The 27,572-nt window shown below is 36.1% G+C and overlaps 2 protein-coding genes across 5 annotated transcripts in view; both read right to left on the bottom strand.

Moving 5' to 3' along the window:
- Window positions 1-23,015, bottom strand: part of nectin4b (nectin cell adhesion molecule 4b) — a 28,137-nt gene extending 5,122 nt beyond the window's left edge. The window contains exons 1-6 of one of the 3 annotated variants that reach the window (XM_088015083.1): window positions 22,659-23,015; window positions 14,334-14,534; window positions 13,673-13,840; window positions 10,071-10,349; window positions 6,830-6,947; window positions 2,402-2,553 (exon numbers count right to left, since the gene is read on the bottom strand). In XM_088015083.1, coding sequence (XP_087871209.1) covers window positions 2,402-2,553; window positions 6,830-6,947; window positions 10,071-10,349; window positions 13,673-13,840; window positions 14,334-14,534; window positions 22,659-22,701 — 961 coding nt within the window. In that variant the 5' untranslated portion in view covers window positions 22,702-23,015. The remainder of the gene's footprint in view (window positions 1-2,401; window positions 2,554-6,829; window positions 6,948-10,070; window positions 10,350-13,672; window positions 13,841-14,333; window positions 14,535-22,658) is intronic. The other 2 variants (XM_088015085.1, XM_088015084.1) reach the window with 2 other exon arrangements.
- Window positions 23,016-26,171: 3,156 nt separating this feature from the next.
- On the bottom strand, window positions 26,172-27,447 carry fcer1gl (Fc receptor, IgE, high affinity I, gamma polypeptide like). Of its 2 annotated transcripts, none has more exons than XM_014967466.2 (5): window positions 27,305-27,447; window positions 27,141-27,232; window positions 26,974-27,012; window positions 26,623-26,652; window positions 26,172-26,410 (listed from the first exon to the last, which is right to left on the bottom strand). In XM_014967466.2, exons 2-5 carry the CDS (start codon window positions 27,216-27,218, stop codon window positions 26,345-26,347), a joined length of 213 nt encoding a protein of 70 aa, XP_014822952.2. In that variant the 5' UTR covers window positions 27,219-27,232; window positions 27,305-27,447; the 3' UTR covers window positions 26,172-26,344. The 2 variants fall into 2 exon arrangements, with proteins under 2 accessions (XP_014822952.2, XP_087870691.1); XM_088014565.1 differs by having other exon boundaries at window positions 27,141-27,229; window positions 27,305-27,438.
- Between the last annotated feature and the right edge of the window lie 125 nt (window positions 27,448-27,572).

Genomic DNA, 27,572 nt, shown 5'->3' with positions numbered 1-27,572 from the left:
TGCTCATAAGCAGAGAGTTCACCTCAGCACTCTGTCCCATGTGTTTTACTGTTGGCAGTGTGTATTGTAGTGGTTGATCTTTTTCATATTTCCTCACATTGGAGCCACAAAATTAAATGTACTTTATCAGGATTGGAGATGGACAGAGCAACACATGTGAAGAGGAAGGAAAATAATATGTGAACTTGGAAATGTGTTCCTAAAAAATCTGAAAAATGTGGCAAACATTTGTTTCTAGCCTCCCTCAACGCTTTGTAGAACCACCTTGTGTCTTTGATTGGTATCATCTGTGAACGGATTCTTAGTTGGATTTATTTCTAGACTTCAATTGTGCCATTCTAACAAATTAAGCTTTGATCCGTGCATTATTCTGCAGCTCTGACTGGAAGTTTAGGATCCTTACAAGTTTCAAGTCTTTTTGCCACATGTTTTTTTTTAGCTTAGGGCAGAGGTTCCCAAACTGTGGGGCGCGCCCCCTACGGGGGGCGCTGTGCCATTGCAGGGGGGACGCGGGAAGCCGTCTGGATGAAACAAAACATGAACACTGTATGCGCTGGGTTTTTACCTTAGAATGGCCAACTCTCTGTTATTCCTCTGTCAATTTGATACAGTAGGGGCTTCCACACTTCCCATATCTGTGTCCTGTCACTTTTATCATTAGTTAAAACTGTTTAATCCGTTGTTAACATATGGTAACCTGTTTTTCCGAGCCGCCTTTAAACGCAACATGAGCTCGCGCAGGGTTTACACCTGTGCGGCAGTGAAGGAGACCTGCTGCTGCTGTGCAGAGCTACGCAGGTGTGTTAGAATCATGGCAGCAAACCAGCAAAACGCAAAGAACCTTTCACAGTTTTTCCCCAAAACTAACCGACTGAGTTGAGTAAAGCTGCTGGATGCAGGTAATGTTAGCTAAAAGATGACTAGCTAATATCAATACAGCACCTTAATCTTGTTAGCTAGTCGCCTGTAGGCTACCGATGTTGTCTATGTTCAGCTACGTATATTCATTTTGCCCCCAAAAAAGTCGATTCCCTCCCCTCTCCCCCCCCCAGGGACAGGGATTCTCTAAGAATCCTCTCCCCCCCCTCCCACACGTCGTTCAACCAGACAGCCATTTATAATCCATAAGAGGGCCCAGAAAATGTTTGGAAACCACTGGGGGGGGCGCAGGAGAAAAAGTTTGGGAACCACTAGCTTAGGGTAAGGGATAGGGTTAGCCATCTTTCCCCCAGCATGATGCTGCCATTTTCCCTCAACATTTTGCTGTTGCTATGCTTGATGTTCCATATAATCGTGCAATTTGACAAAATAGAAACATGCAAATTCAGAAAAAAAACTATTTTGCCAAAATGATTTTTGGATTTTGCAGTATTTTTTTAGGTATTCTTTTCAAACATCATGTGACATAAGATGTCACATGATGTCGATCATGTGACATCTGGTTGTCACATGATCGACAACCAGATGTTGCTACTGGTGCAAACCATGAAAAAGAAATCGACAGGAAGTGGGAGGAGGATGATGGGGCTGGATTTTTTTAAATTTCTTATCATGTGGATAAAGTCATTCACATGTGATTTTAATTGTGTTTCTTATTTAAATGAAACACTGTAGCTGCAAAATTGTGGTGTTTTTTTTTTACATTATCAAAATACTGACAAACTTTTGTGCACATTTGTAACAGAAACGCAGCTACTGATGTTGCAGGTTTTACCTGCTTTAGTTGTGTAATGCCAATGATATGATGCTTCAGCTGCTCAGTCATTCACAGTGCTAAAAGTATTAATTACTTTCTGCTGCGACTGCAGTTAAAACTAATCCAAACTTTAAATAATCATGTTATACTTCCTTCTTTTTTTATTTTACTTGGTCAGATATATAACCTGAATATAACCTTGTAACCTGTAAAACCTCTCATAAATTTCCCCCCTGGCCTGTCTGATGTGTTATTTTAAATTCATGATGATTTTTATTCATTTATGTTCTCTAATAAACCTCAGACACTTTCAACAAATAGTTAAATTCACACAAAATTTAAAGAAAAGTTTAATAATTTGGAGATTTCTGATGGCATTTGATTTCATTAACAGGTATCAGAATAAAAAGGCTCGAATACAAATGCATGCCACACTTTTCAGATTTTTAATTGCAAAAATAAATTGAAAACCTTGTTTTATTTCTTTCTGACATATTGGCAAACTTATATTGCAATCTTGTATGTACTTTTCTTTAAAGGTGAAAAAACACATTTAATACTTTAAATCTTATGCAACTATATCTGTAGATACTACAGATTCACCACAAGGGGGCAGCAAACTCATACAAGTCTAGGTAGGATAAAACTGTCTAATTTTGTTGTCTTTTTTATTTGGTACAATGCGAAGAGATTCCCAGGTCTTACCTGATACATCCAATCTAAACTCTGTTTTTCCAGATCCCACAGTGTTCTTGACCATGCACTCATACGTCCCACTGTCATTCAACTGGACGGGCCGTCCGAAAACGAGCTTTTCTCCAACCACAGACACCCCATCCGGCAGAGCTTCTCCTCTCCTGATGATAACCATAATAAGAAGAAAATGTCAAGCCAATTTGGAGAGATGTCAGCGAGGGGTGAACCACACAGAATGCATGACTCACGACTTGAAACAACAAAAGGTGTGACTCGCTTCAGCAAATGGAAAATGAAGATGGAGCAGAGGGTAAACATGCATTCCAGTTTTGGCCTTTGTTGAGCAACAGCTTAAAACGTAACAATAGTTGGTTTATATCACGGAAGAAATCATTCCAAATAAACACAAAAGATTACCGTCAGGTAACCCTTTCACATGCATCTGAACCAAAACCTGCAGCCCAGCCATCCAAACAGACTATATAAAGACCAGTGGCTGCATGCAGACTGGATACTGTGCAGCTGAAGAGGCATCACAGTCACATAATGGAGCGCCAGTTTCTGATCAGGTCCACTGAGACGGCTCAGGTTGCTGAGTTGGTTTCCCTGAGCTGCAGTGGCTCTTTAACCACTGCTTTACCCCCCACTAAAACTGGAGCAGGCTCATGTTTCGCACCTCAGAGCCCCACCTAGCTTCCCTGACCAGCCTTTTATGACAAAGTCACGCAGGAATATTTTATCTGACGAATAATCTACATTCAGCAACTACCTGGCATCTGGACTCACAAAGTTCATCTTTGACAGCAAGTTATCATCACATCGGGGTTGGAGTTTATTGTTGTGCACAGCCGTGAGTGAAACCAAGCGGTCAGTGGAGCGTTACTACAGGACACGTAGCATTCACATCAGCAAATTCACAGTAAGGGTCAGAAACTGTGAAGCTGTTGCATTTTCTGGGTTACAAGTCATTTCATGCTTCTACAAACCATTCAATAACTCGGTTTTTAAACATGCAACAACAAGATACCGGATTAAAACTTGACTAGCCTCTTTTTGTGGAGTGTGCATGTTGTATACTTGCATATTTAAATTTTTTTTTTTGATGATCTGTTTTCTTTGTATAGTTCTAAGCCTTGTGTATTATGGTAAATTGTCATTCTAAATATCTTTTATGCGTGTAGGAATTATTCTCCATCTGTGTGATGGAGAAATAAATCACTAATTAACCTCTGCGCGAGTGTAGAAAATGGATAGATGGATGTTTTCCACATGTGAAATCTCATGTGCAACATGCAACACATTTTTTAAGCATTTTTTTTAAACTGCCTTAATAACTTTTATTAAAGTTAGATTTTTAAAGACACAAAATAAAAAACACTTCAGTCAAAGTTTTTGTAAAGAGCAAAAATGTGAAACAACACAAACAAAAGAAGGAGGGAGGAAACTGTGGTGCTACACTGCAGACCTGCAAAGCCAGACAACCAAGTTTGACAGAACATTTTCCAAATATTGTTTTACTTTGCAGTAGTTTCACTTTAAAGTTATGATACCAGAAGTTACAGTGTTTATATATTAATATAACAACAAATGGTTATGATTAATTTAGAAATATCCGGAAATGATTCTGTCAGGAAAGTCAACTCCTTACACATGTTGTTGGTCTCCTCTCTGCAGTCAGTGCAGCAAATCTGGTAAAATTACAGCGTATTTATGTGTCTACAGCTTACAAAATAACCATAAACATCATTTTATGGAGTTTACAAATTAGGCAGGGTTTTTCAATCTTTATAAAGATTTTCCCATTGAAATAAAAGAGACTGTAGACAATTATAATCAAACAACAGATCAAAATTGTGGTTTTACACTGTGACTAGTTTGGAAATGGTGTACGTTTGTACACTGTTCGGTCCTGATGGTCTGTGGGGTGATGTCTCTCTGGACTGGCCCCGTTTCTCCACCAGTCTGACACCAGATGCCTGCCTGTGTTTGAAGGTCTTGTGAAAATTTCAAACCATTTTTGTTTTCTTAAAGCATTTCTTAAGAAACCCAAAGCAGTTTTGTTCAGAAAAACTATTACAGTGACAACTTTGGCTGGACTTTAAAAAGGGCTTATGGGCCCCTAAAGTTTGAATGTTTTGTAAAGAATGTGTTTTAATATTTAATATTAATATTAAACTCAAATATTTAAAAATTCTGAACTCATAGTTCATCTTTTTGGGACCCACATGGAACCATCTCACATGGGACATTTTAAAAAAGCTTATCCATTTTTCTCTGTGTTTGATTTTGTAATTAAATTGTTTTTGGCTACAGAACCAAAACTGACTCTAGTCCAGATGTCACAAAGCTCATCTGACTCTATGTCACTATAATAAAAACATTAACCCATGAGCTAAAGGAAATTTCTGTGAATCTGGAGGATTGTAACAGAAAGAAAAAGGCCAAACGTTTTTCCCCATTCGAAAACGAAAGAGTAGCGACATAAATATACTTCCTGTATCTGCTAAACAAAGAGCCTCAGTTATTCGGCTGCAGCCTTAGTTAAATGTAGTACTCCAGTAATCAGACAGATGAATGACCATGTAGATGAAAGCTGGCTGGATGACACAGAGGTCAGTGAATCATTTTGTTGAACTAGCTAAACAAATGTAATGGGTTTCACCCTAACAAAGTTCTTATTGTGCTGGCTGCTGCAGCTCTGTGTCTGTTTATGTTCACTAACTGGAATTTAAAAGAAAATGGTAAAGTATTTGAAGCAGGAAAACAACTTTTTTTTTTTGTATATTTTGTCCTCACAGTTAACTGGAACTGCACTGAAAACAGAGAGTAGCGTTAGCTTAGCTCTTCAGCTAACTGCACAACATGAAAACAATCATCAGAAGAAGGAAAGAAATGAATTTATTAGGCAGTGAAGCTGCTGTTGGGTCAAATATATCTAAAGAAGGACATTTAAAAGCTTTGTGTGTTTTAGGGGATCAGTTGCAGGAACAAACTGAATATTTTAAGATGTCCAACTCTGTGTTGGAGCAGCATTGAAGCTAACTTGCAAACCCTCTGTTTATGTTGAAATATCAGGATTTCTGCAGGGTTACAAAATCATTTAATTCATAAATTTCATTTCTGAGTCTTAGGAAGTCTTAAATATTTCCAGGTTTTATATGCTTTTATGCGTTTTATATTAAATTAAGTAAATTAAGCATGTCATAAATGTACGTTGCACCTGTTTTTTTTTTACTTCTTAAAATTTGTAAATAAGCAAGTTTACACTCCTGAAACAGGGATATTGTGAACTTTAAAACCACAGAGTTCTCAAATACATCCAGTACCATTCCTTTATTAAGATTTGTGCAGTATCTGATTAGAACTCAATATCTGCAAATGTTAAATCTTAAATCACTCAGATCTTGACTGGAACATCTTCACTTTGTAATTTCTGAAGTGCGACAGATTTTTTGCAAAGATAAGGTTTTTCAAGCTTATGAAATCTAAAATAAATAAAAAATATAGGTAACTACATAAAAAAATTTAGTTACCTATAAAAATTACTGTAGAGTGAATAATGCACAAAAAATTAACCTAAATCGAAGACGAGTCAGAAAAGCTGACAGTCTGCAATCTTTCCATCAGCAACAGGTTTAAAAATATAGAATTGTAAGCTTTATGTCTGCTGCCTAATATGACGTTAAGCTGCACCTTTTCAGATAAATGTACTAATTTTAAATAGAAAGCAGAATGTGCAAGTTCAATATTGCATAAGCTTTAACATTATTCTCTCATTTTAGACTAACTTCCTCATAAACGGCATATTTTCTTCTTGAAACACATCGGATTAAATCTTAAAGGTGGAGTTTGGCAGACCTCTCTCTGCACTGGTTATGTAAGAAGACTGATAATATTTTTATATCTGATTACTGATGGGCAAGTTGGGACGTTTGCATCTGATTATGTCATTCTTTTTTAATATCTAAAGGTTGTCTCCTGTTTAAAGATTTTCCACCCTGCATTCGACTGCTATGCGCACATGCAGAGATGTAATGGCTGGTACGGTGTCTCTAATTAAAGCACAGACCCTGTGTTTTTACCAGACATTAGAGTGATATTTAAAGCATCGCTCTGTGATTAAGTGCTTAGTTTGCGTCTCCTGCTCTTCCCCATGTCGCTGGTTCCATCCCTCGTGTGAAAACGTCTCCTGCCCCAGAAAGTCTCACTTCACATTTCGCAACTCGACACCACGGCTTTTGATTTCCGCAGCGAATCGAGCAGAAAAAGTCGTCCCACTTTAAACTCGAGTGCTTTGTTTTGTACCAGTGTGTAACATATAATTGTTTTCAGCCACATTCCTGCAGCACATAAAGAGCAATTTAGCACTGCAGGGTGCTAAATTAACATGTAATTGGCAGAGGTAAAATGTAGGTTTGTGTGATATGATGATGGTACCGAGTCCAGATGACGTTCTGGGGTGTTGGGTTTCCCCTGCCTTCGCACACCAGCTCGGCCTTCTGCAAACCAACCTGCCAGTTACGGGGGGAACTGGAGATGATGGGATCTGGGGGGTCTGAAACAAAGAAGCAAGCATTGTAGTTTTAAAAAATTAAACTGCAACTTCTTTCTGAGAGAGAAAGAGGTTTCAGCAAGTGAGTGAAATTAAACTGAAACAGTTGTTGAAGTAAAACCAATTAAAAGAAAACAAAAGTAAGGAATTATAGAAAATAAGCAAAACTTTGTGAACCTTTAGGAGAGGACAACTTTTAAAGGTGCAGTGTGTAACTTTTATTTTTTTTAAAAATCTGTTTTTTGTGTTTGTTAAAACTGTCACCATATCAAGACAGTGTAATATGAGACAGATAATCTGTGAAAAGATCAATCTACTCCACCTTCTCCCTGAGCTGCTAATGACGTCTAAAGAAATGCACAAAAAACAACCAATCAAAGCCAGGAGGTGGGTCTCAGTGTCCTCAATCAATCTCATGTACTCGATGCTAAATGTGTTAATGGCAGAGAAACAACTTATCGTTACAGAAAAACCGTTTATCAACTAGCTTAGCATTCATAACATGCTGTGCTAGCTGCAGAGCACCAAAGAGCAAAGGGGTGAGAGAGAAAGAGAAAGAGAGAGAGAGAGAGAGAGCAGCGCCACACTTAGGAGTGATTGACAGCGCTGAAATATCCTCGCTGTTTGTGTCTTTCTGGTATATATTTAATTTCTACTTCATATCAGAGAATGGTTTAAAAGAGAAAAATAATCATCTGCAACCAGTTTTTACATTTCATAGTCAAATATTTCATTTTCATCTCTTCATTTGAATTCCCTTCTGTTTACTGATTCCGATTCGACTGGAGAACTTGATCTCATCCTTCTCTCATAAGCCACCACTGCAGCTTTACCTGCAGCCAACTCTTAAAATAGATCCTTGAAGGAAGCCTTCATGATGACTACCTGTTAAGACCAAGCCTTTCCTGCTGCTGTGACAATACGGGAAGATCTGTTCTGCAACATTTTTAAACATTCAGTCATGCAAAGTTACAATGTCATGTAGTTTATGAACTGAATCTTGCTGTTAAATCCCAAGTGAAGATCAAATCTTAAGCATAGTGGAGGAAAATCACAATACAACTACTCAAATTCTGCTTTCATCCAATCCGCAATGCAGTTTGCCAGTCTGGAAAATCTTTGTTCAGGTAGAAATCCAGGAAAACTGGATGTTTGATTTTTATATATTTTATCAATTCATGATAATTTCTGGTGAACCAGAGTGGGAAACTCCAAAGACATCAAGTTCATGAGTCACATCCACACCTTTAAAGTTGCAAGTCACATCAAATCCAAAACCAAACACTAACTATAACACAGAGATGCTAAAAAGTTAGCATGGCTACAAAAAAAAAGTCAAGGTCGGAGCATGTTCACATTTTCCCTGGACATAATCTGATCTGTCATTACCGACGAACATCTAGTTCTCACTTACTTCCACAGTACGACAACCGAGGCTGAATAAATATGATTCAAGGACAGAGGCCACAGGAAAATCTGAACAAAGCTGGCTCAGAGCCCAGAGAAAGGTTTAAACAGTCGCTCAGTCATTTAAAACTCATTTTCCACCCTTAGGTTTCGCTAAAGGAAGAAAACACCCAATTTGATGCCGGCTGCAGCCAGATTAGTACGTTAACGCAGTCAGTGTGAAGGCTGAAGCCTCTGTAAGCTGCTGACGCTCCAGACTTGATCATCACTGAGGGCTCAGCAGGCAGGATTCAGTTCAGGAACTACAGCTGGAAAAAACTGAGAGCCCACAGCACTGAACCACATTATAAACCTCCTGGTTCTTCCACCAAATATTGATTCCTGAACTCTTCCTGAGTTAAAACATTAGTGCTGCTGTTTCTAAATGAATACGAACTTGTTTTCTTTGCACCATTTGAGGTCTGAAAGCACTGCATCTCTTCCATTTCTCATTTTCTGTAAATAAATACAAAATTTTGGTTGAAATTTCAGAGACATGTTGTCAGTAGTTCATAGAATAAAGGAACAATGTTCATTTTACTCAAACATAAACCTATAAAAAGTAAAATCAGAGAAACTGATAATATTAAATGCTCTCTTCATATTTTCCAGAGCTGTAAATGATAATCTAACATTGCATAACTGAACATGTGAAAATGTAGTGGAACAACTCTTCTCACTTTGCTGTGACAACAGAAAAAGTTTGGGCATATTTGCTAAAAGCAATAAAAAATTCCTTCTAGGAATCCGGCTGTGAACTCTAGTTAATCTAAATGCCAACAAAGAAGCACCACAAACATAATTACTGTTTTGTTTTGAGAGTCAACAGCAGGTAAAACTACACAGTGAAGCACGCCATGGTCACAACTTTACGAGAGAAAGATGGATCTCGATCTCAAGTCTAACACCAATAAGGGTTGAAAACAATTAATGGGATTAATTTAGTAATTTATTAATAGTTTACAGATTCTAAAAACACCAATTTCTGAAAAACAACATACTGAAAGCAATAATTAAAATTAAAAATGTACATGCATGACCTTTGTCTGTGAATACAAAGGTCAAGACTCGGCCTGGTTTTAACTTCTCCTATTAAGCACCTTTTATCCAATTATTAATCGATTAATTCAAAAAACAATCAACTGATCAGTCTTGCACTGTATTGATAAGTCAAGCAGAAAGGGTTGAGATTTTCACAATACTGAAAGGTTTTTTTTTACTGCAGATGCATCCTTTGCCACAAACGATCAAACATTCACTAAAAGAATGATGTTATTGCATTTTTGGGAATAAAATGCTTATTGTATTATAGAAATAGGATTTAGCTGTTTGTTTATTTGCATTTTTTTAATGTATTTATAATATTACATAAGATAGTATGTAATATTATCTTACTGACTTAACAATTGGGAGGTTTTTAAAATCGCTCATTTTCCAGACACCAAAAAGGTTTTTGCCAAAGAACATCCTGTTATTTTTTTAAGCACTTTGCTGTTTTTTAGAAGCAGTAGAAACTCAAATGGAAGCATAAAAACATACTAAATGAGAATTTTTCATAATGGACCCCCTTTAAGTGATTCATGTTTAATGATTCGACTTTGTAGCCAGTTCTGCGCAGTAACAGACTCGTAACTTGGAAGTCCTAACTGGACCTGACTGGTTCGTCGGTTCTGTACTCACACTGGACCACCAGGTGGTTAGCGACCCTGCGCGGTTCCTTCAGGCTGGGATGCCACACCAAGCAGTCCAGCTTCTTGCCGTTCATGCTGCGCAGCGGGTGGAGCGAGTATTGGATGAACGTTTTCCCGTCTTCCCCGGTGTGGTTCCTGGAGTTGCCGGGCAACTCGGTGTCCCAGGACAGCCCGGGTTTGGGGTAGCCCACGGCCCGACAGGTGGCGACAACGCCAAACGCCTGGCCTTCCACCAGGTCCTCCAGTTCCACGGCGGTGATGGGCAGCACTAAGGAGAGCAGGGAGATGTTTGCTGGTTAGTATTTTTAAGCTCATGTTTGTTTTCTAAGCTTTAAGTGATACTGCAGGGCGACACTGACCAGAAATACTTTTTGTTTTATTTTAGGGATTGTCCACAGATGATGCATTCAAATGGTATTCATGGCTTTTCAGCCAACATAAGGAGGTTACTGTTCACATTTTAGCCTCATAGATTGTTTTCAGTGCAGACACAATGGCTGCTGTTCACGTAAAGGAAGTTCAGCTTTAGGAAACAATGCCCAGTTTGCAATAGCACACCTGCACCTGCCCTACTTTACCAAAGTCAAATGTCTGCAGTGGAAACTGAAATATATTATATTAATGGAGTTTTTATTGGAGTTTTAACTACTTTACTTATCTCTTTATTTTCATTACAATTTCTTTATTTTTCTTATTACTTTTTATTATTTGTTTTCAGAATTATTGTAATTATTTTTTTAAGTAATTTTCATTATTTTTGTTTATATGTTAGTTTTATTGTTAGTTTTATTTTCTTTATTGTTGTATTTATTTTTATCTTTTTATTCCATTATAATCATTTTTAATCATTATTATAATCTTTTGTTTTCATTATTTTATCATTATTCTTAAAATTTGTCATTATTATTATTATTATCATTATTCACCTATGCAAAATAAAAACCCAACACGTCACATCACCAAAAGAACCCACATACTTCAGTGAGGCAAGGTGGAGGCAGCATCATGCCATGGGGTTACCTCTAATGAGATAAAACTTGTGAGATTTTATTCACTTTAAATAAAATAACAAAGACCAAATATCAGCCAGTTTTGACACAAAACCTCCAGTTGTCTGCTAGACAGATTTTGTAAAAAATGGATTTAATGTTTTAATCACTAAAACAGGAGAATCATTTCTCAGTCAAAATGTCGTCGGTCTCTTACCAGAGACTGAATGCTAAATGTATTTTAAAATGTGCTTCTAAAAATGAGGATGTTCACACTAATTAGTAGTTTTGTTGTGCAAAGTGTTTGTCACATCAATTTGAAATGATTCTCCTTTTTTAGGTCACAAACAGACTTTTAATGTCCACAACAATGGGGACAAAATCCTTTAAAGGTAATTAAACAAGAAGAGAGACGGTAAAGGAAATATCTTGTGCCTTCATTATGAAAATAAATAGTTGGGTTTCATGATGATCCATTCTGGTTTTTATTTACATTTCACACAGATTTTTAGGCTTGTAATCGGAGCGAATAACACCAGGATTTAATTACAAAGTTTTCTGTGAGGTTTAGGATTGAGTTTCGTCTCATTTCAGCAGTTTCAACAGAAACTCGCTCACTTTTTCATAAAAGCTCATCAGAATGAAGTCTGGGCAGGATTTTGCAGCATCACCAGATGTAAACACTTTTGTTTTTATTTTGAATCCAATCAGCTGTGACTCACAGGAAAGTCATGATCATCTGACATCTGATCAATCTCTGCACATGCCTTTGGATTATTTAAAAAAAAAAAAAAAGCAATAACAACAACGGCTGTTATGGTTTAATCTCTTAAAACACAAAATAAATGACGTCACATCTGCAAAATAAACCCGCAGCCAGCAGATTGGTAGAGATCACATGTCAAACTCGAGACCCTGGCACAACCGGCCCTTTAAGAACATTCAGATTTTTGATATGGCCCAAAATTAAACTGAGTTTGACATTCCTGGTATAGATCAAAGGTTTGATTGCAGAAAAAAAACATTTAAATTCATATATTAGCATAGATTAAAGTGATGGTGTTTATATTCTACAGTCTGCTTGAGCAGGTTGGTTCAGTTCCAGGTTATTATAACGTCTTCGTCGGACGTTTTACATGCAAATTAGTGAATGTTTCAACGCTCAGGGACCTTGTTCAGGACTTGAGGTTGTCAGTTACTGGTCTGAGTGGATTTGTGATGCGAGGCATGCCAAAACAAGCCCTTAAGCTCGGAGCATCGCTGCCGACAATGACTGGCAGCAGAAGTGATAACATTGCGTTCCCACAGATCCTGTGATGATTCAAATGTTACCTCATGTGATCCACTCAGGAAGTGGAAACAAGCCACAAAAAATGTGACACCAGGTGAAAAAAATAGTAATATCACCTTAATAAATTAGTTTTTCTAACGCAAAGCCTTGCCAAAGAAAACCAGTTTCCTCAACATGATTTTTTTTTCCTTAAATGTTTTTATTTTTTCAAGTTCCTTCAGTAGCAATAATATTTCAGTAAAGGGCGCAGAGGTTGAATTTTATGTGAAATGTTTGAAATTGAGTGATTAAATCAGAATCCCACTGCTGTTTTAAAAACTGTCCTCCATGTTTGCAGGCTGTTTACTCCAGATTTTCACCTTGCAAAAGTTTTTCCTTTCATTTGTTTCCTATTGCTTCATGTTACAATAAGCTAAAATAAAAACATAGAAGTGAGGCAAGCATTTGTATTTACTCCCCTTTACTCTGATACCCCTAAATAATACCCAGAAGAAGTCTCCTAGTTCATCTGTGTGTAAGTTCATCCCAGTATAAATCCAGTTGGTTTGTGAAAGTCAAAGACAGAGTTTGGTGATAACTAGTTACATTTACTTGAGTAATTTTTGGAAGAAATATCTTTTTAGGAGTATTTTTTCTTGAGTAATTTTATCATGAAGTATCGCTAATCTTGCTTGTATGAAATTTCTGGATTCTCTGCACAATGTGAGTAATTTTACTGAATGAAGAACAAGATTGGTTTATCAATTATTGTTTGCAGAAGTTTGAATTATTCTGCAAACAATTCCCAGTTAGGACCATTAAGACATAAAGGTACCGTAATTTTTAGACTATAAGTCACACAGGATAAAACAAAAACGTATATAAGTTGCGTTGAACTATAAGTAGCGGGTTCAGACAAACTTTGAAACATGTCTTATAGTCCAGAAAATACGGTAACTGCAGAAAATATGTATTCTTAATGTTTTGACTGGAAGGAGGGCTGCTTACAAATGCATGCCACACATTTCAGATTTTTATTTTTAGGATAAATTCAGCAGTCCACCGCGTCTTTCCTTGAAATTAGATGAGATCGTAGATATTTCTCACTGCTGGTATTTTTTCAGGCAACATTTTGCAATCATTCCAGACTTTTTTTCACACACTGTTGCAATGAATTACATCAAAATAGAATAAATTCTTCTAGTGATTTATGGCCCTGATTATGAAATTATCAAACCGCCCTAGTTGGCGGCTCTTCTCTTTATGGTTTTATCAAACAACCCAAACGTGATTAGCAAGATGCATCAGAGAAATGGAGGGTGTGAAACTTACTCCACACGGTGAGCTTGATGGTCCTGTCGAAGTTTCCGAGGGGATAGGTGACGATGTGGCACCGGTAGACACCGGCGTCCGACACCTTTGTGACTTTGATGAGCAAAGCTGAGCTCTCAGAAATCGGGTTGTAGGTCTCAAACGTCACCCGGTCAGAGTTCTCAACCGCTGGAGGAAAAATTTTTATAAAAACAGGTCAAACTGAGTAACTTCAGCCTTTACAGGACAAAGCAAATCTTATTTTACACCGTTAGTGAAAGAGTTTTACTCTTAAAGAAGCAAAGAGTTTATTTTGAGTTGTCTGTTTAAGCTTAATTAATGAACACACAAAGATTAAGTGAACTTTTCACCTTATATCAAAAATTTCTTTTTGCACAACAATAAAAGCTGTTAAAGAAGAAAATTCTCGAGTTTTTTGTCCATTTTTATGTTTCACATTTGCAATTATTTACAGATTTCTCTTCTACAGAAATCAGACTTTGCTTCGTCAAAATATTGTGCTTAAAGTTCATTGTTGGGCAAGCAAAAAAAGAAATATTGCAATATATTTTTTACATTTTTAATAAAAAAAATTAACACATATGCATTAAATGAGGGGTTGCACAGTGGCGCAGTTGGTAGAGCTGTTGCTTTGCAGCAAGAACATTCTGGGTTCGAATACCTTTAATCCCTTCAGTAAAGTGGGCCGTGATGATTTGCTTGCTGGTGCCGTTTGGGAACACCTTTTCCCAGGTGACCTGCACCATCCTCTGGTCCACCTCCGGCTGGTACCAGCAGGGGAGTCTGATCTGTGCGTCAGTGAGCCCCTGGAGGTCGGTGTTGGGCTGCGGAGGCTCTCTGAAGTCCCCTTGAACGCATCCTGCTGAGGAGAAAACAGGAACGGGTCATCAATCAGAGATAAAGGTGTTACGAGTTGATCGGAGGAATGCTTGAACTAGGACACCGAAAGATAAAATCAGGTGTTGCAAAATTCAGATAACTGAACTTATTCTGAAGGGAAAGGTGGCTGCACTTGCAGAACTGAGGAAATGTTATGTTTATTTTGAATAATATTTATTTATTTCACATAAAATTAAAATGGTTAAAATTAATATGTCACATGATGACATAAACAAAAGTCTGAAGATAAAAGCTCCCCATATATATATAAAGGTAATAGTAAGAAAATATATATATTATCTTTGTAATGATACAGCACTCTAATGAATCATTATACCTTGATAGAATATTATATTTCATTATTTTCTTAAAAGTAAAAATTGGCATATTGTTCCTTAAACTGAAATAAAATGTTCAATTTGTCTACATCTGATTTTGGGATATTAAAAAGTATCTGTTCCTCTCAGATTATAAATGCTATCTCTCTTAATAAATCTTTTTTGCAAATTGATAAAATGATGTTCTGTATTTTAAATATAACTTGCAGAACATAATATTCCTCCAAGTCATGAAATTTCATTAAATTTAAGTTGAACGATGAATTTGTTGGATCTCTGCAGCGTTTTCTGCTTATAAATCTAATGCCCGTTTTCTGCAAAATAAAAGTAGAATTTGTAAACGCTTTACAGGCATTACCCAAAACTTCTGCACAAATAGAAAACAGGAAAGATCAGAGGATTGCATAATATCAAAAATGCTTAATCACTCAGTGAGTTTTTTACTTTATATCAATGCAAATTACATAAATGCAATGTCTACTATAAAACAAAGAAAACTTGATCTGTTAAGAGAGTCACTTTCTCCTTCAGTGTTTTACAAAGGAAGTGATGCACAGGCTCAATAGATTTGTTTACAGACAAACACTCCCAAAGGCCACAGCTGAAGCTTTGCCCAACCTGCTCGACTTTGACCTCAGCATCATGGAGAAAACACGCACGCTCCTAAAAGAAAGGAAGGGAAGGTCTGCACGTGTGCCAAGACTGAAGCACGGCTCTTCAAATGGAGTTAAGTCTTTTATTTTAAGATGTATTAAGGCTTTCCTGCTTCAAAGCGAACAATAGTGCAGAAGGTTTACTGCTAATCCTGATTTCCTCACTCATAAGTGACTGCTGTGGTTTTATCTCTGCAGGGCTTGTTACAGCGATGATGTAAAAACATCATTTTATATTGCAGAGTTTGGCTTTTTTTGGTGATTTTTTTCAGTATTTGGTCAATTATCACTTTAGGGAAACAATTTATGAACCTTTCAATCACATGTTGCACAATTTTCACGATATTTGACATTAATCTTCATCAGACTGATTGTTTCCCATTTAAACTGTCTGCAAATCTGCCAAACAGGAAGTGAGGTCGATTCTCATAATCTAAATGATCTTTGCACACCGCCTCAGGATCAGGATGTTTTGTACCAGCTTAATAATTACTGAGACTCATAAGTGGCTTAATGTTTTTAATTAAATGAAAAGTTTCCTGGTGTCTAGATCTGGTCTCTTCTGGCTTTAAAACTGCTGCTGCTGAACTTTACAGCTCCATCAGCTGCATCCAAGCTGCACAACGGAGCATTAACAGAGATCCTTCCCCTTCCAGCAGCTATTAATACCTAACAACAACCACTGCTCTCAAAAGACTAAATAATCTTCACATCCTTGTTGGTATTTGTTCAGTTTTACTCATTTTGAAGAAGATTTCTGCTCTTATTTCTCGGAAACGTTTTATTAGTTGACACTAATAATTACGTTAGTTGATTATTCTGATAATTAATCAAATAAAAACTTGGCACATTTTGCACTTTAAGTTTTTATTATGCAATATTAGAAATATATTGAAAAACAAATAATTCAAGTAATTTGTAAGTAAGAAAATAAACATTTTATTGCTGAAAATGCAGTAACAGCATTCCCTGATGATTTGTAGCAAATGATGAATCTGCAGCTAATAAATACTTAATACTTTACATCATCATGTGAAAAGCTCAGCGGTTTCTGCTTGACTTAACATTAATAAGTCAGGGATGATCTGTTGTTTATATTTTGGATTAACTGATTAATAAATGGATGGTAAAAGGTTTAATAGAAGTGTTTTTTTCATTTTGTTTGGTTTTTTTGCACATCCTTCTTGAAAATGACATCTGGATCTCAATATGGTTTTACCTGGATAAATAAAGGAAATAAAACAAAAATAAAATACTTAAACCAGGTGAAGCTAAACTTGTGTAGCTCCTGGTTGAACTTTTTTACAGATTTTGTCCGGTTTTGTCTTAATTACTGCTGTTATTCTCACAGAAATTTGCCTATTTTGAGTTTCTATAGCCTAGTCAATGATTAATTGATTACTAAATTAGAGAATTATTTCAATAATCAATTCATCTGATTAATCCTTTCATCCCTTATTGTAAATAGTCTGTTTTTAATGCACAAATATACCCGGCATTTTAATAATTTTTTAATTATTATCCAACAGATGTGCTAAGAAGAAACTGATGTAGGAGAACTTCCAGTGATGATATTGTGATTTCATATCATAAATGTTCAACTTGAATGAATGAACTTGTAGTTTTCTTTCATATTCACTGCATAGACATGACATTTGTCTCCTTTGTGCTTTTCAGAAGGTCTTTTGCAGATTCTACTCAGTATGTTAAAACTCAAATTTATTTAACTCAATTCCCTTTTTAACTTTGCATTTCCAGTAAAGTTGCACAAACAGATCAAATGTTGAACCCAATAACTAAAACACAAAGTTTTGAACAATCATTTCACTTGATTTTATATATTTTCAGTATTTCAACCCAAATTTGAAGCTCTGGTGACATTTTCAGGCACGTTGCAGTTTTATTTCTTCTTTCTAGTTTTTTAAGACTGACGGAAACTCAGCTCTGTTGCTCATTAGTGGCTTTTACCAGTTAAAGGTTGCATTTCACCATGAGAGCGGTGAATCAAAAACTCAGACCAAACAAATGAACTTTGATTTCTAGGACGAACACGTTTATTTCTCCTCTGGTTACTGATTCACAAGCCCGATAAATGATTACAGAGTTGCCAATATTGGGCACAAAATCCCACGGATCCTGCAAGGACGCAACCATCCAGATGTCCCACAGAGAGACGAAAAGTCAGTCTGCACTGCAAAAACACAACTTATTACCAGGTATTTTTGTCTAGTTTCTAGGGCAAATATCTTATTGCCCTTAAAATAAGACAAAAACTAACTTATAGATAAGTTTTCAGCAGGAAGTAGCTGCTTGTTTCACATCAGTAATTCCTTAACATTGATGAAAACGTTCTAGATCTAAAGGTAGATTATTTCACTAATAATATGAGATAAATGTCAGGTTATAAGTGAAATAATCTGCCAGTGAAACTAAACTACATTTTCATCAATATTAAGGAATTAGTGATGTAAAACAAGCTGCTATGTCTTGTAAAAACTTCCTTATAAGTTAGTTTTTGTATTATTTTAACTCTACCAACATATTTTCACTAGAAACTAAACCAGAGTTGGTTGTAACTAGTTATATTTACTCAATTACATTTACTTGAATAACTTTTTGAAAAATATTACTTTTGGGAGTATTTTTACTACATTGTATGCATTACTTTTATTTGAGTAACTTTATTATGAAGGATTTCTACTCTTACTTGAGTAAAACGTCTGGATTTTCTACCCACTGAATGAAAAACATTTTTTAACCAGAAATTCACCAAACACAGAGACACACCTGCAGTTTTTGTTGACGTTTCATCAGTTTTATATTGAAAGAAACTGATTTGGAAACATTTTCTTTTGCTATTTTTTATTATTTATATTAATTATATCCTTAAAATACCAAAATTTCCTCTTAACTTTATATTTTATTCCATCTGATGATGTAATTTTTAAATATTAATTGATGATTTGATCAGTTACTCAGAAGTTGAGTAAATACTTTTTGACTCTTACTTGAGTCATTTCTTGGACGGCTACTTTTTACTTTTACTTGATTAAAAATATGTTAAAGTAGTACTACTCTTACTTGAGTACATTTTGTGGGTACTCTGTCCACCTCAGACCAAATTTCTTGGTTAGATTTTGTGTTTTTGCAGTGCAGGAGAGAGAGAGACCTTGGATGGACACTCAGATTAAACGAGGTTTTAGAGGAAGCCAAAGACGAGATAAAAAGATAAACAGCAAACAGAGAGGAAGAGTTAACCCCTGTTCACACACTCTTGACAAACACGACTTCACAAAGCTGCCCTTCAGGCTTTCCCAGTTCCCTCAGAGTGACAGTAGCTCCATCACACCTGAGATTATCACACCTGTTGAAACCACAAGCCTGATAAGAGTATTTTTTCTTCTAAATGGAGCGAGAGTCTCAGACCTCGTTTCTGTTGGTGGCTTTAAACCACAGAGAAGGGAAACAAAAGAGACGAGCAGCAGAATTAGTCATGAAAGCAGGAAGATGCCGGTTGCACAACAACCTCTGATTCATGTTTAGAAGCAGGAATGCGCCCGAGCAGCATTCTGTCGCACCTTCAGACAACTTCCATCGTCTGAACTACGTGGACATCCACGACTTTACCTGCAGGCGCCTGAGTTCAGACAGCAACAACTTAACTCACAGTTTGATGGAGCGGGTTTACGCTGATCTGAGTAGAAAACCATGTTTTATTAACAGCACTTCTCTGTGCTTTAAAGCAAGTGAACAAAATAAACTGCCTTTCGTTTTTGTCTTGTAGTATCTTCTAATAAACAGCTGAGTAAGTTTTCTTTAGTCATTTTCATCAAAACCGGAAAACTAAAGAAGCTTTAAAGGGGTTATCATGATAACACGTTTGAGCCATCGAAAGAAAAAAGTTCTTATGAAAAAAAAATTATTCTAGTTACAGAATTTTACATTTTATCTGATAAAAAAAATTATAAAACATCTTCATGTAAATTCAGTTTTTATAGCAGGAAGTTATTTTGCACATAAACTTGTGCAGTCATTGAAAGATTTCTATCTAGTTTCTAGTGTAAATATCTTAGTGCACTTTAAATAAAACAAAACTCACTTCCAAGAAACCTTTTAACAAGAAATAAGTCTTGCTTTAATGTCAACAACTCCTTAATATTGATGGAAAAAATGTTTCTGCTGACAGATTATTTCACTTATACCTGGTACTTTTTCATCAATATTTAGAAATTATTGACGTTAAAGCGACCTCTATTTCTTGTTGAAAAGTTTCTTGGAAGTTTGTTTTGTCCTTTTTGTACTTCCATTTGGGTTTTTGCTGCTTCCAAAAACATCCAGATGTTTTTTGGTGTCTGGAAAATCAGCCATTTCAAAAACCTCCCGATTGTAAAGTCACATCCTACGGGGACTGTGCCGTTTCCTAGAGACTCAGAAGAGCTCCAGCACTTTTGGTCAGCTGGTTTTACTGCTGTATGCGCTGTACAATGGCTGCTGGAAAAGACAAGTTTGGTATTTGCTTACCATTCAGAAACTACTAGCTGCATTTTTATTGGTTGAGTAGGAGGCTCCACTTTTGCTTTTCAGTTGTATAATTGTGCATTAATAGGTCACCTTTAAGTTGAGGACAAAAACGCTGTAGGAATGCAGATGGAGTAACACAGCAGGAACGACCAACTTCAACAAAATAGAGCACTGATTCTTTCAGCGTCGATGTGAACTCTAAGCCAAAATCCATCATCCTGTCAGGCTGATTACTCAACAAAACATTCAGAGTGACGTTACCTTAAGAGGACATTCTGCATTTTAAAGTCTGTTTTTGGTAAACAACTCAGAGTCTTACAGCCTTTCAAATTCAACACAAACATCTCAGATATTTCAGATCTTCCAGAGCTGGTGTAAAACTTAAGGGCTGATCCTTGAGGTTTGGAAGCACCACAGCTCAGTCTCCATCAAACAGAAGTCAAAACGTCCTACTAAAGATCTCCACTGGAAGCATGAACTTACTGAACTGTAACACCAACATTTCTGTGTTTATAAGCTCTTCAGGACATGAAATATCAGGAGAAACAGCAGATTAAGCCTGCTGATAAATACCTCTGTGTTGAAACTACACAATCTACTAGAATATAGATGAAAACACAACACAGGTCTGCAGAAAAACCCCACCAACCTGCACACAATCAGCTGCTACATCTCAACACTGACAAACACATTTTTAACCTCCCTGTTGATTTTACTTCATGTCAGGGTGGGAAATGTCAGCAAGAGGACGTTTGCATTCTTCAACGCCTCCCACACAATGTAACATTAGGACATTTCAGCAGCGAGCGCTGAGAAAAAAAACTAAAAAAGTTTCTCCAACAGTCTGCTGCTTGGTTTTCACCTTTTGATCCCACAAAATTAAACATATTCCCCTAATTCTAACCGGTGTTTATTTTCTCTGATTCATCTTTACATTCAGTGACAAAAGACAACAGATGATCCAACTTAAATGTACTGCATTAATTGGTCACAGGTAATCAAATTAACTTTATCCAAGTTACTTTAGTTGCCTAGTTAAACAAAAATAAACAAAGTAAGTTTGATTAACTTCATTTAATTACTTGGGACCAATTAACATATATGTTTTAGGTTGGAGCTCCATTTGTCCATTATTTTGTCTTTGCTGCCCTCTGAACTCTCAACCAGCTATAAAAACATGGCCGCTCACATTTAGCCCAGCTGCTCCTGGAGGTTTCTATCTGTTTCATGTTAGTTGTTTCTCTCCCCTTTCCCCACATGCTTGCTCAGTAGGAGACAGTAACATAATGCAACAGGCATTCACATTAAACAATCCTTTGAATTAAAAGGTAATATTTTATCATTTGGGTTGAACTGGACAGTCTGGGCTGATTTACATCGTCTCTAAATTAATTTGATTTATTTTTTAAGTGCATTGAGATAATTGTTCTGGAATGGTGCAGTAATAATGCAGTTATTCAGAAACATTTGCATTGTTTTTAATGTAAATCTGCATTAAAAATATACCTACTTGACAGTTTGAAAACATATTGTTAAAAGTTTTAAGCTAAATTCCCATTTTATTTATTATTTTTGTTCAAATTCTGAGTGAAAGAATAAAAAAACAACATGCAAATCCCAACTACGAAATATTAAAATTTCCTTAAAAATTCAGAAATACTCTTGACTATTTATAATGCAGAAGATATCTGTGCATATTACAGTAAAATAAACATTTTTTAAAGAGAACTGGTTATGAAATGCAAAAGAAAAGGAGCAAGTCCAAACTTCGCTCTAAAATATCTCCAAGATGTTTTTGCTCCCTGAGGTAATTATGATCTCTGTGCAGCCACACCTGAACAAATGCGGGATTTCTTACGTTCTCACCACAAAAATAAAGAATATGCAGAATTTCCTGAACAAGAACAACTCACAACAAACGTCACCGCCTGGGAAGAGCTGAAGATTAACATAATAACTATAATAAGAGCTCGAAACACGCAGGGAACTGTTTCAGACAATGCAAGCAGAAAGCTTTTTCCAATACTTTCTTTCTCTTCGATCATAAAAAGTTGGCAGGTACGTCAGATGCAAGACATCCTTAAATAATAAGTTAGGAGGAAACAAGCAAACCTCCCAAACAGGAACAGAAAGCTTTTCAGCAGCAGCATTTTACGAGCTGCAGTAGTTGTCAAACAGGCTGAGAGTTTGTTTCTCTACAAAAAAAGATGAGATTCTAACAAAGTAACTGAAAACATGAAGGTTTAACTTTAAAATTCCTTAAAATGAAGATTTAAAACCTCACCAGCAGCCTTTAGACTTAACTTTGTTTGAATAAAATGCGTGCAAATCAAAATTAAAACCAAAGTAAAATGAAATTGAGTTCTTATCTTAATAGCTTTACACGTCACGCAGTGAGTGGGGCAACTTTAACACCCACCGCGCTGTTTTCTCCTGAAATGACCGCAATCTGCGTGTTTTTTATTAAATGAAAAGTTACTTCTGCTGAATATTTGCACTAAAATCAGATTAAATCTAAATCCTTTCAAGTCTGAACCTTAAAGCAGGACTACATAGCTCAGAACCGGTTTAATCAGATTTCCAAAGAAAGCTCACCGATAAGGAGCAGAAGAAGCAGAAGTCCGGTCATCGACTCCATCTGTACTCCGACCTGTAACTTTTAGTTTCCCTTTTTGGCTGTTTAAATTATCATGTTAAGCTTTCATAACGTGCACAGGACGTTCTCCCTCTTCCTCAGCTCCTCTTCGGGGTTTTTAGTCTAAAAATTCACATTTGCCCACGAGAGGACGGGAATGTCGTTCCTTTGGAGCCGCGCTGACTTCATTACAGGTGAATGCAAATTGCAGCAGGAGCGGAATAAACTGTTACAGCAGCTGGTTTTACAAAAACCTGTCCGCTCACATGCAGAGGCGCACCGCAACCTGGGCAGGTTAGAGCCGCTGCTACACCTGTCGGGATAAGCCCCGCCCAAGCTCAAATGACGCGTTCAGGTGTCTGTGAAAATGTAAGTGTTTCTTAAAATGAGGAGATTCACAAAATAAAACCTGAGTGGTTAATTCTACATTTAAAAATGAATGAAAAAATAATTTCAGTATTGATTATTTTATCAATTATTCATCAGAATGGTGAAATGTCACTTAAATGCTAAATGCAGAGTTGGGTAGAAACTAGTTACATTTACTCAATTACTTCAGTAACCTTTTTGAAAAAAAAAAAATACTTTTAGGAGTATTTTTTATTTATTTTTTTTACTTTGCTGTACTCTTTACTTTCACTTGAGTACTTTTATTACAAAGTATTTCCACTCTTACTTGAGTAAAATTTTTTGGATTTTCTACCCACTAAATGAAAAACAAACATGGTTTAACCAAAAACTCACCAGGCACACACCTGCAGTTTTTGCTAAAGTCTCATAAGTTTTTGAAAATAAAAAAACGATTTTGAAAAAAATGTTTCACCTGATGTTAATTTTTTATTACTTAATTAATTATTGTCTTTTTCATCCTTAAAATACTAAAATTTCCATTTAACTTTACTTTTTTGCTCTGTGTGATGATAGAATATGAATTGATTGATGACTTGATCAGTTATTCAGTATTTGAGTAAACTTTTTACCAAATACTTTTCTACTTTTATTGAATAAAATTACATTGAAGTAGTGCTACTCTTACTTGAGTACAATTTTGGGTACTCTATATATTTTTTAAGAAATGCATGTAAATAGTAAGCAAAAAAAGTTTCAACTGCACAGAACTTCATCTCATGTAAAGTTTCTATCTTCTTGGATAGAAACTTTTTGAACTACTTTGAATAATTAACTGAATTTATTGTACTGCTTGATAACTAGCATCAATTGAAATATGAATGATTGAATTATTATTATTATTATTATTATTATTATTATGTAAATTGTCTCGAGATTATATTTTTGCGAATTGGCACAAATTGAATTGTTTAATTGATGCTGATAATATCTTGAAGTATATAGCTTCTATATATGTCACGTTTTTATTTAAAGCATACTCATGATCAGGTGTATTTAAAGACATAAATTAGAATTTTTAAAAAAATATATATATACAAATAATGTTTAATCAGAAATCTCAGTCCTCAATATTTTAGTTTTATTAAATCTCGATGGAGACTTTTAAGAGAAAGCTAAATTTCCCAGGGGCAGTGAATGCATCATGATTTGGTTTTGCCAAAGCATCAGTTGCTTTGTGTTGTTTCAGTGGCTTATCTGTTGCTTCAGGGGTTGCATGCAATAAATAGGCGTCTTCATTTATTCATGCAGATGTTTTGCAGCACGTGACGCAGAGGCGTAACGCTTTGTTTTGTCCCAGATTAAATAAATACAAACTGACTGTGATGTTGATTCACTCGCTGCGTAGTAACAACAACCGCAATGAAACATGCTGCTTTAATTCACTGATTAAGAAATGTTTATGTTCCACCAACACACTCCGGTTATCCTGTTGCATTAAGCAAGTCTTTTGTTGCACAGCTTAATACACACATGCATCATAAAGTGATTTCATAGCATCGGTGCGAGGAGCCTCGAGGCAAACTGTCAGCTGCTGCTTTTATCTGTTTTGAACATGTTTCCAGTTATGTTTATGCAAATCCATCAGAAGGAATGAATGAGAAAATCACATCCCACAAAGCTGCATGTCCAGTCTGGATGCTCAGAAATATTCCTGCTGATCTGCAGTTTAACAGCAAATTATGATGACCATGTGGACAAAGAAAGGAAGAGTAAAAATCTTCTTCTAAGTTTTAAAAGTTGAACATTTGCCAGAAACCCCCCCCCCCTGAAATTTTGAGATTAATCTCAGAAATGCTCTAGAAAAAAAAAACTGAACATTTTTGAGGTTCAAAAGATAAAATTTTCAAGTCTCAAAGGTAGAAAATTCCTCAGTTTGAAAAGTTGAACATTTTCCAGAAAAAAAGTGAAATTTCGAGTTTAATATCAGATAAATAAAATAAAATAAATAAGTAAACATTTCAGATTTTGGTAAATTAATCTAAGAAATTTTCTAGAAAAAACATGAACATTTTTGAGGTTCAAAGTAAAAAAAAAAATTTCAACTTGGAAATTTTCTAAAAAAAAAAAAAAAAAAAAGTCTCTTTTTTTCAAGCAAATTTTAAATTTTTCAAACTCAAAGATGTTTTTCTAGAAAATATCTGAGATGAAGCTAAACATGTCTGGTAGGAAAACATGAGGTTTACGTGATGCCAACTCTCGCCTGCAGGTGGCAGTATTTCTAACTTCTACTACAGCATAGTTGCTGCCTCAGCGATGATTGAAGTCAACAAGTAAAAAAAGTAACAATTACCGTCATGCATGAAAGTAAATATCGCATATGTTTTTGCAAATATCTAAATTAAAAGTTCAAAGGGTGTTACTCCTTTTAGCATCGCTCTGTCGAGAGAACAACCTGTTGATTTACATTTAATTAATGAAGAAGAAGTTAAAGTTTAAATCAACTGTCTGGGTAAGGTAAGGTAGGTAAGGTAATTTTATTTATATAGCACATTTTCAGCAACAAGGCAATTCAAAGTGTTTTACATGAATTAAAAGGAAATACAAACGAAATGTCAAATGTCATCTAATGTCACAAATGTTTCACATGAAACTTTACTCAGTTTTATTGAAAACTGAGTAAAGTTTTATCACAAGAGCTCCAGAATTGTCAACATTGAATGATTAATATCGTATTGAAAACTGAGTCAGTTTCTCAACTCTCTTTCAAACTTTAAAATACCACAAATAGAAACGAGCAGATGTCATCAAACCACAGGCAAAGTGAAGTAGTTCAGATCGACTGAGATAAATGACAACCAAAAACTGATAGATGGCTCTGACAGGAAATAAAACATTTCAGATTACTGAAAAATGTTTAAGAAATAACTAAAATAATGCTAGATCAACACTGTAATACATAAAAACACAAATAGGATTGATAACCATCGCTTTAGTAAAGTAGGATAAAATTGTAAGACTTAATTTAAGACTTGAAAAAGTGGGAACAGAAAATATGTTGAAACTTCTGCTTTTTCTGACTGAAACCAGCTGGGAAGCACAGAAACACTCAGAAAAGAATCAAACACTGTTAAATTAATTTATTAGCTGTAATATTTTGTGCAGAAACAAATTAGACAAGGAGTATTTTACAAAAGGAAAAAGGAGTAAAAGTAATTTAAAAAGTACATATAACCAGAGTATAAAGCTATATTTATATATGTATATGTTTATTTTGGCTGCACAGAAGGCATGCAGGTCAGACGATGGGCTTCTTGTCCATCTTGATCGTCTCGTAGGTGTCTGAGGTGCGGGACGTCAGACCCTGCAGGACACAAACGCTGAAAAACTCACTGATGCAAGGTTAAAAACAGCTTTACGCAAGCGGTTCCTGCAACCAGTCTGGGCGTAAAACAGCGACAGCCGGCTGCTTTATTCAACAAAAACCAAAACAAAAACAAAAAAGTGACTGGCTCTCACTTTTCCCTCCAGTGCCTTTTGAAAAGTAATTTCTAGCATTAAAATAAGAAATCTTACCGCATAGATGCCTCCGCCTGCAGGCTGCTTCTGTAGGACGGAAACAAAAATATCATCAGGAGGATTCAGGATTTGGAAATAAATGTCCTGAATATCTATACCCCCCTCTTTGAGCTGCATTTTAATTTAATTTCATCTGAAAAGTTTAAGACTGAAAAACAAAAACATCAGCAGGAAGCAGGATCTGACACCAGGGTGACAAGTGGAAACTCTGAGTGTGAAAATAAATAATGTAGGTTGGTGGTCAGCTCGAGCTTACAGGAAACGATTGAGCTCTGAAGAAGAGCTACCACAGAAGTCACATAAATAAAATGGCACCCAATTCTTCAACACAAACACACAGGTTTTTACCTCTGGGTGGCTGCCGGATGCTTTATTCGATGGACGCATCTGAGAAAAATCAAACCAGAAACGTGGAAAAATATGATTTTTAAGCAAAAATAAACTGAAATCAGCTGCATTTTTAAACAAAACGATAACACCCACACGAAAGCTTTGTTATTTTTAATGGGTCTTACCCTCAGCCTGCAGTACAGGACGGTGAGAATGATGCCGTACAGGATCAGAACCCCATCCAGGATGTAACACACGTTCATGTCTCCAGCTGCTTCTACGAACATCATCAGCGAATAAACAAACTCCCGATTCAGTAAAGACGGATCAACAGAGGGCTGGAACGTACCGGAGAAGGAGGCGAAGGAACCGCTTTGTTCGCTCCCTTCGTCAGAGAAACGTCGACGCGTCTGAAGAGCCTCGACTGAGCGACTGAGAACAGGAAGTGAAGGGCTCTCTGTCCGTTTTGAAGCTACGAAACCACACGCCTACCACATCAGCCATCTTCCTTCTCAGAAGTTCCTCTTAAAAGTGTTTTTTCAAGAAGCCCTCTGTCTCTCTATAAGGAGAAATTCCTGTTGGGAAACATTCTCAGCTCAGAAAACAGCTGACAAGAC

This window comes from Poecilia mexicana, unplaced genomic scaffold (genome assembly GCF_051168715.1).
Source record: "Poecilia mexicana isolate PSO_F unplaced genomic scaffold, ASM5116871v1 scaffold_17, whole genome shotgun sequence".
Classification (NCBI taxonomy): domain Eukaryota; kingdom Metazoa; phylum Chordata; class Actinopteri; order Cyprinodontiformes; family Poeciliidae; genus Poecilia; species Poecilia mexicana.
This window is presented reverse-complemented; position numbering and strand designations above follow the sequence as displayed.

What these genes read in the sequence shown, in the direction of transcription:
- fcer1gl (XM_014967466.2), bottom strand. Translation starts at nt 27,218, where the DNA reads ATGAACGTGTGTTACATCCTGGATGGGGTTCTGATCCTGTACGGCATC. An exon ending in TCCTGTACTGCAGGCTGAGG is followed by an intron (nt 27,013 to 27,140) that starts GTAAGACCCATT and finishes GATTTTTCTCAG; the next exon opens with ATGCGTCCATCGAATAAAGC. An exon ending in CAGGCGGAGGCATCTATGCG is followed by an intron (nt 26,411 to 26,622) that starts GTAAGATTTCTT and finishes TGTGTCCTGCAG; the next exon opens with GGTCTGACGTCCCGCACCTC.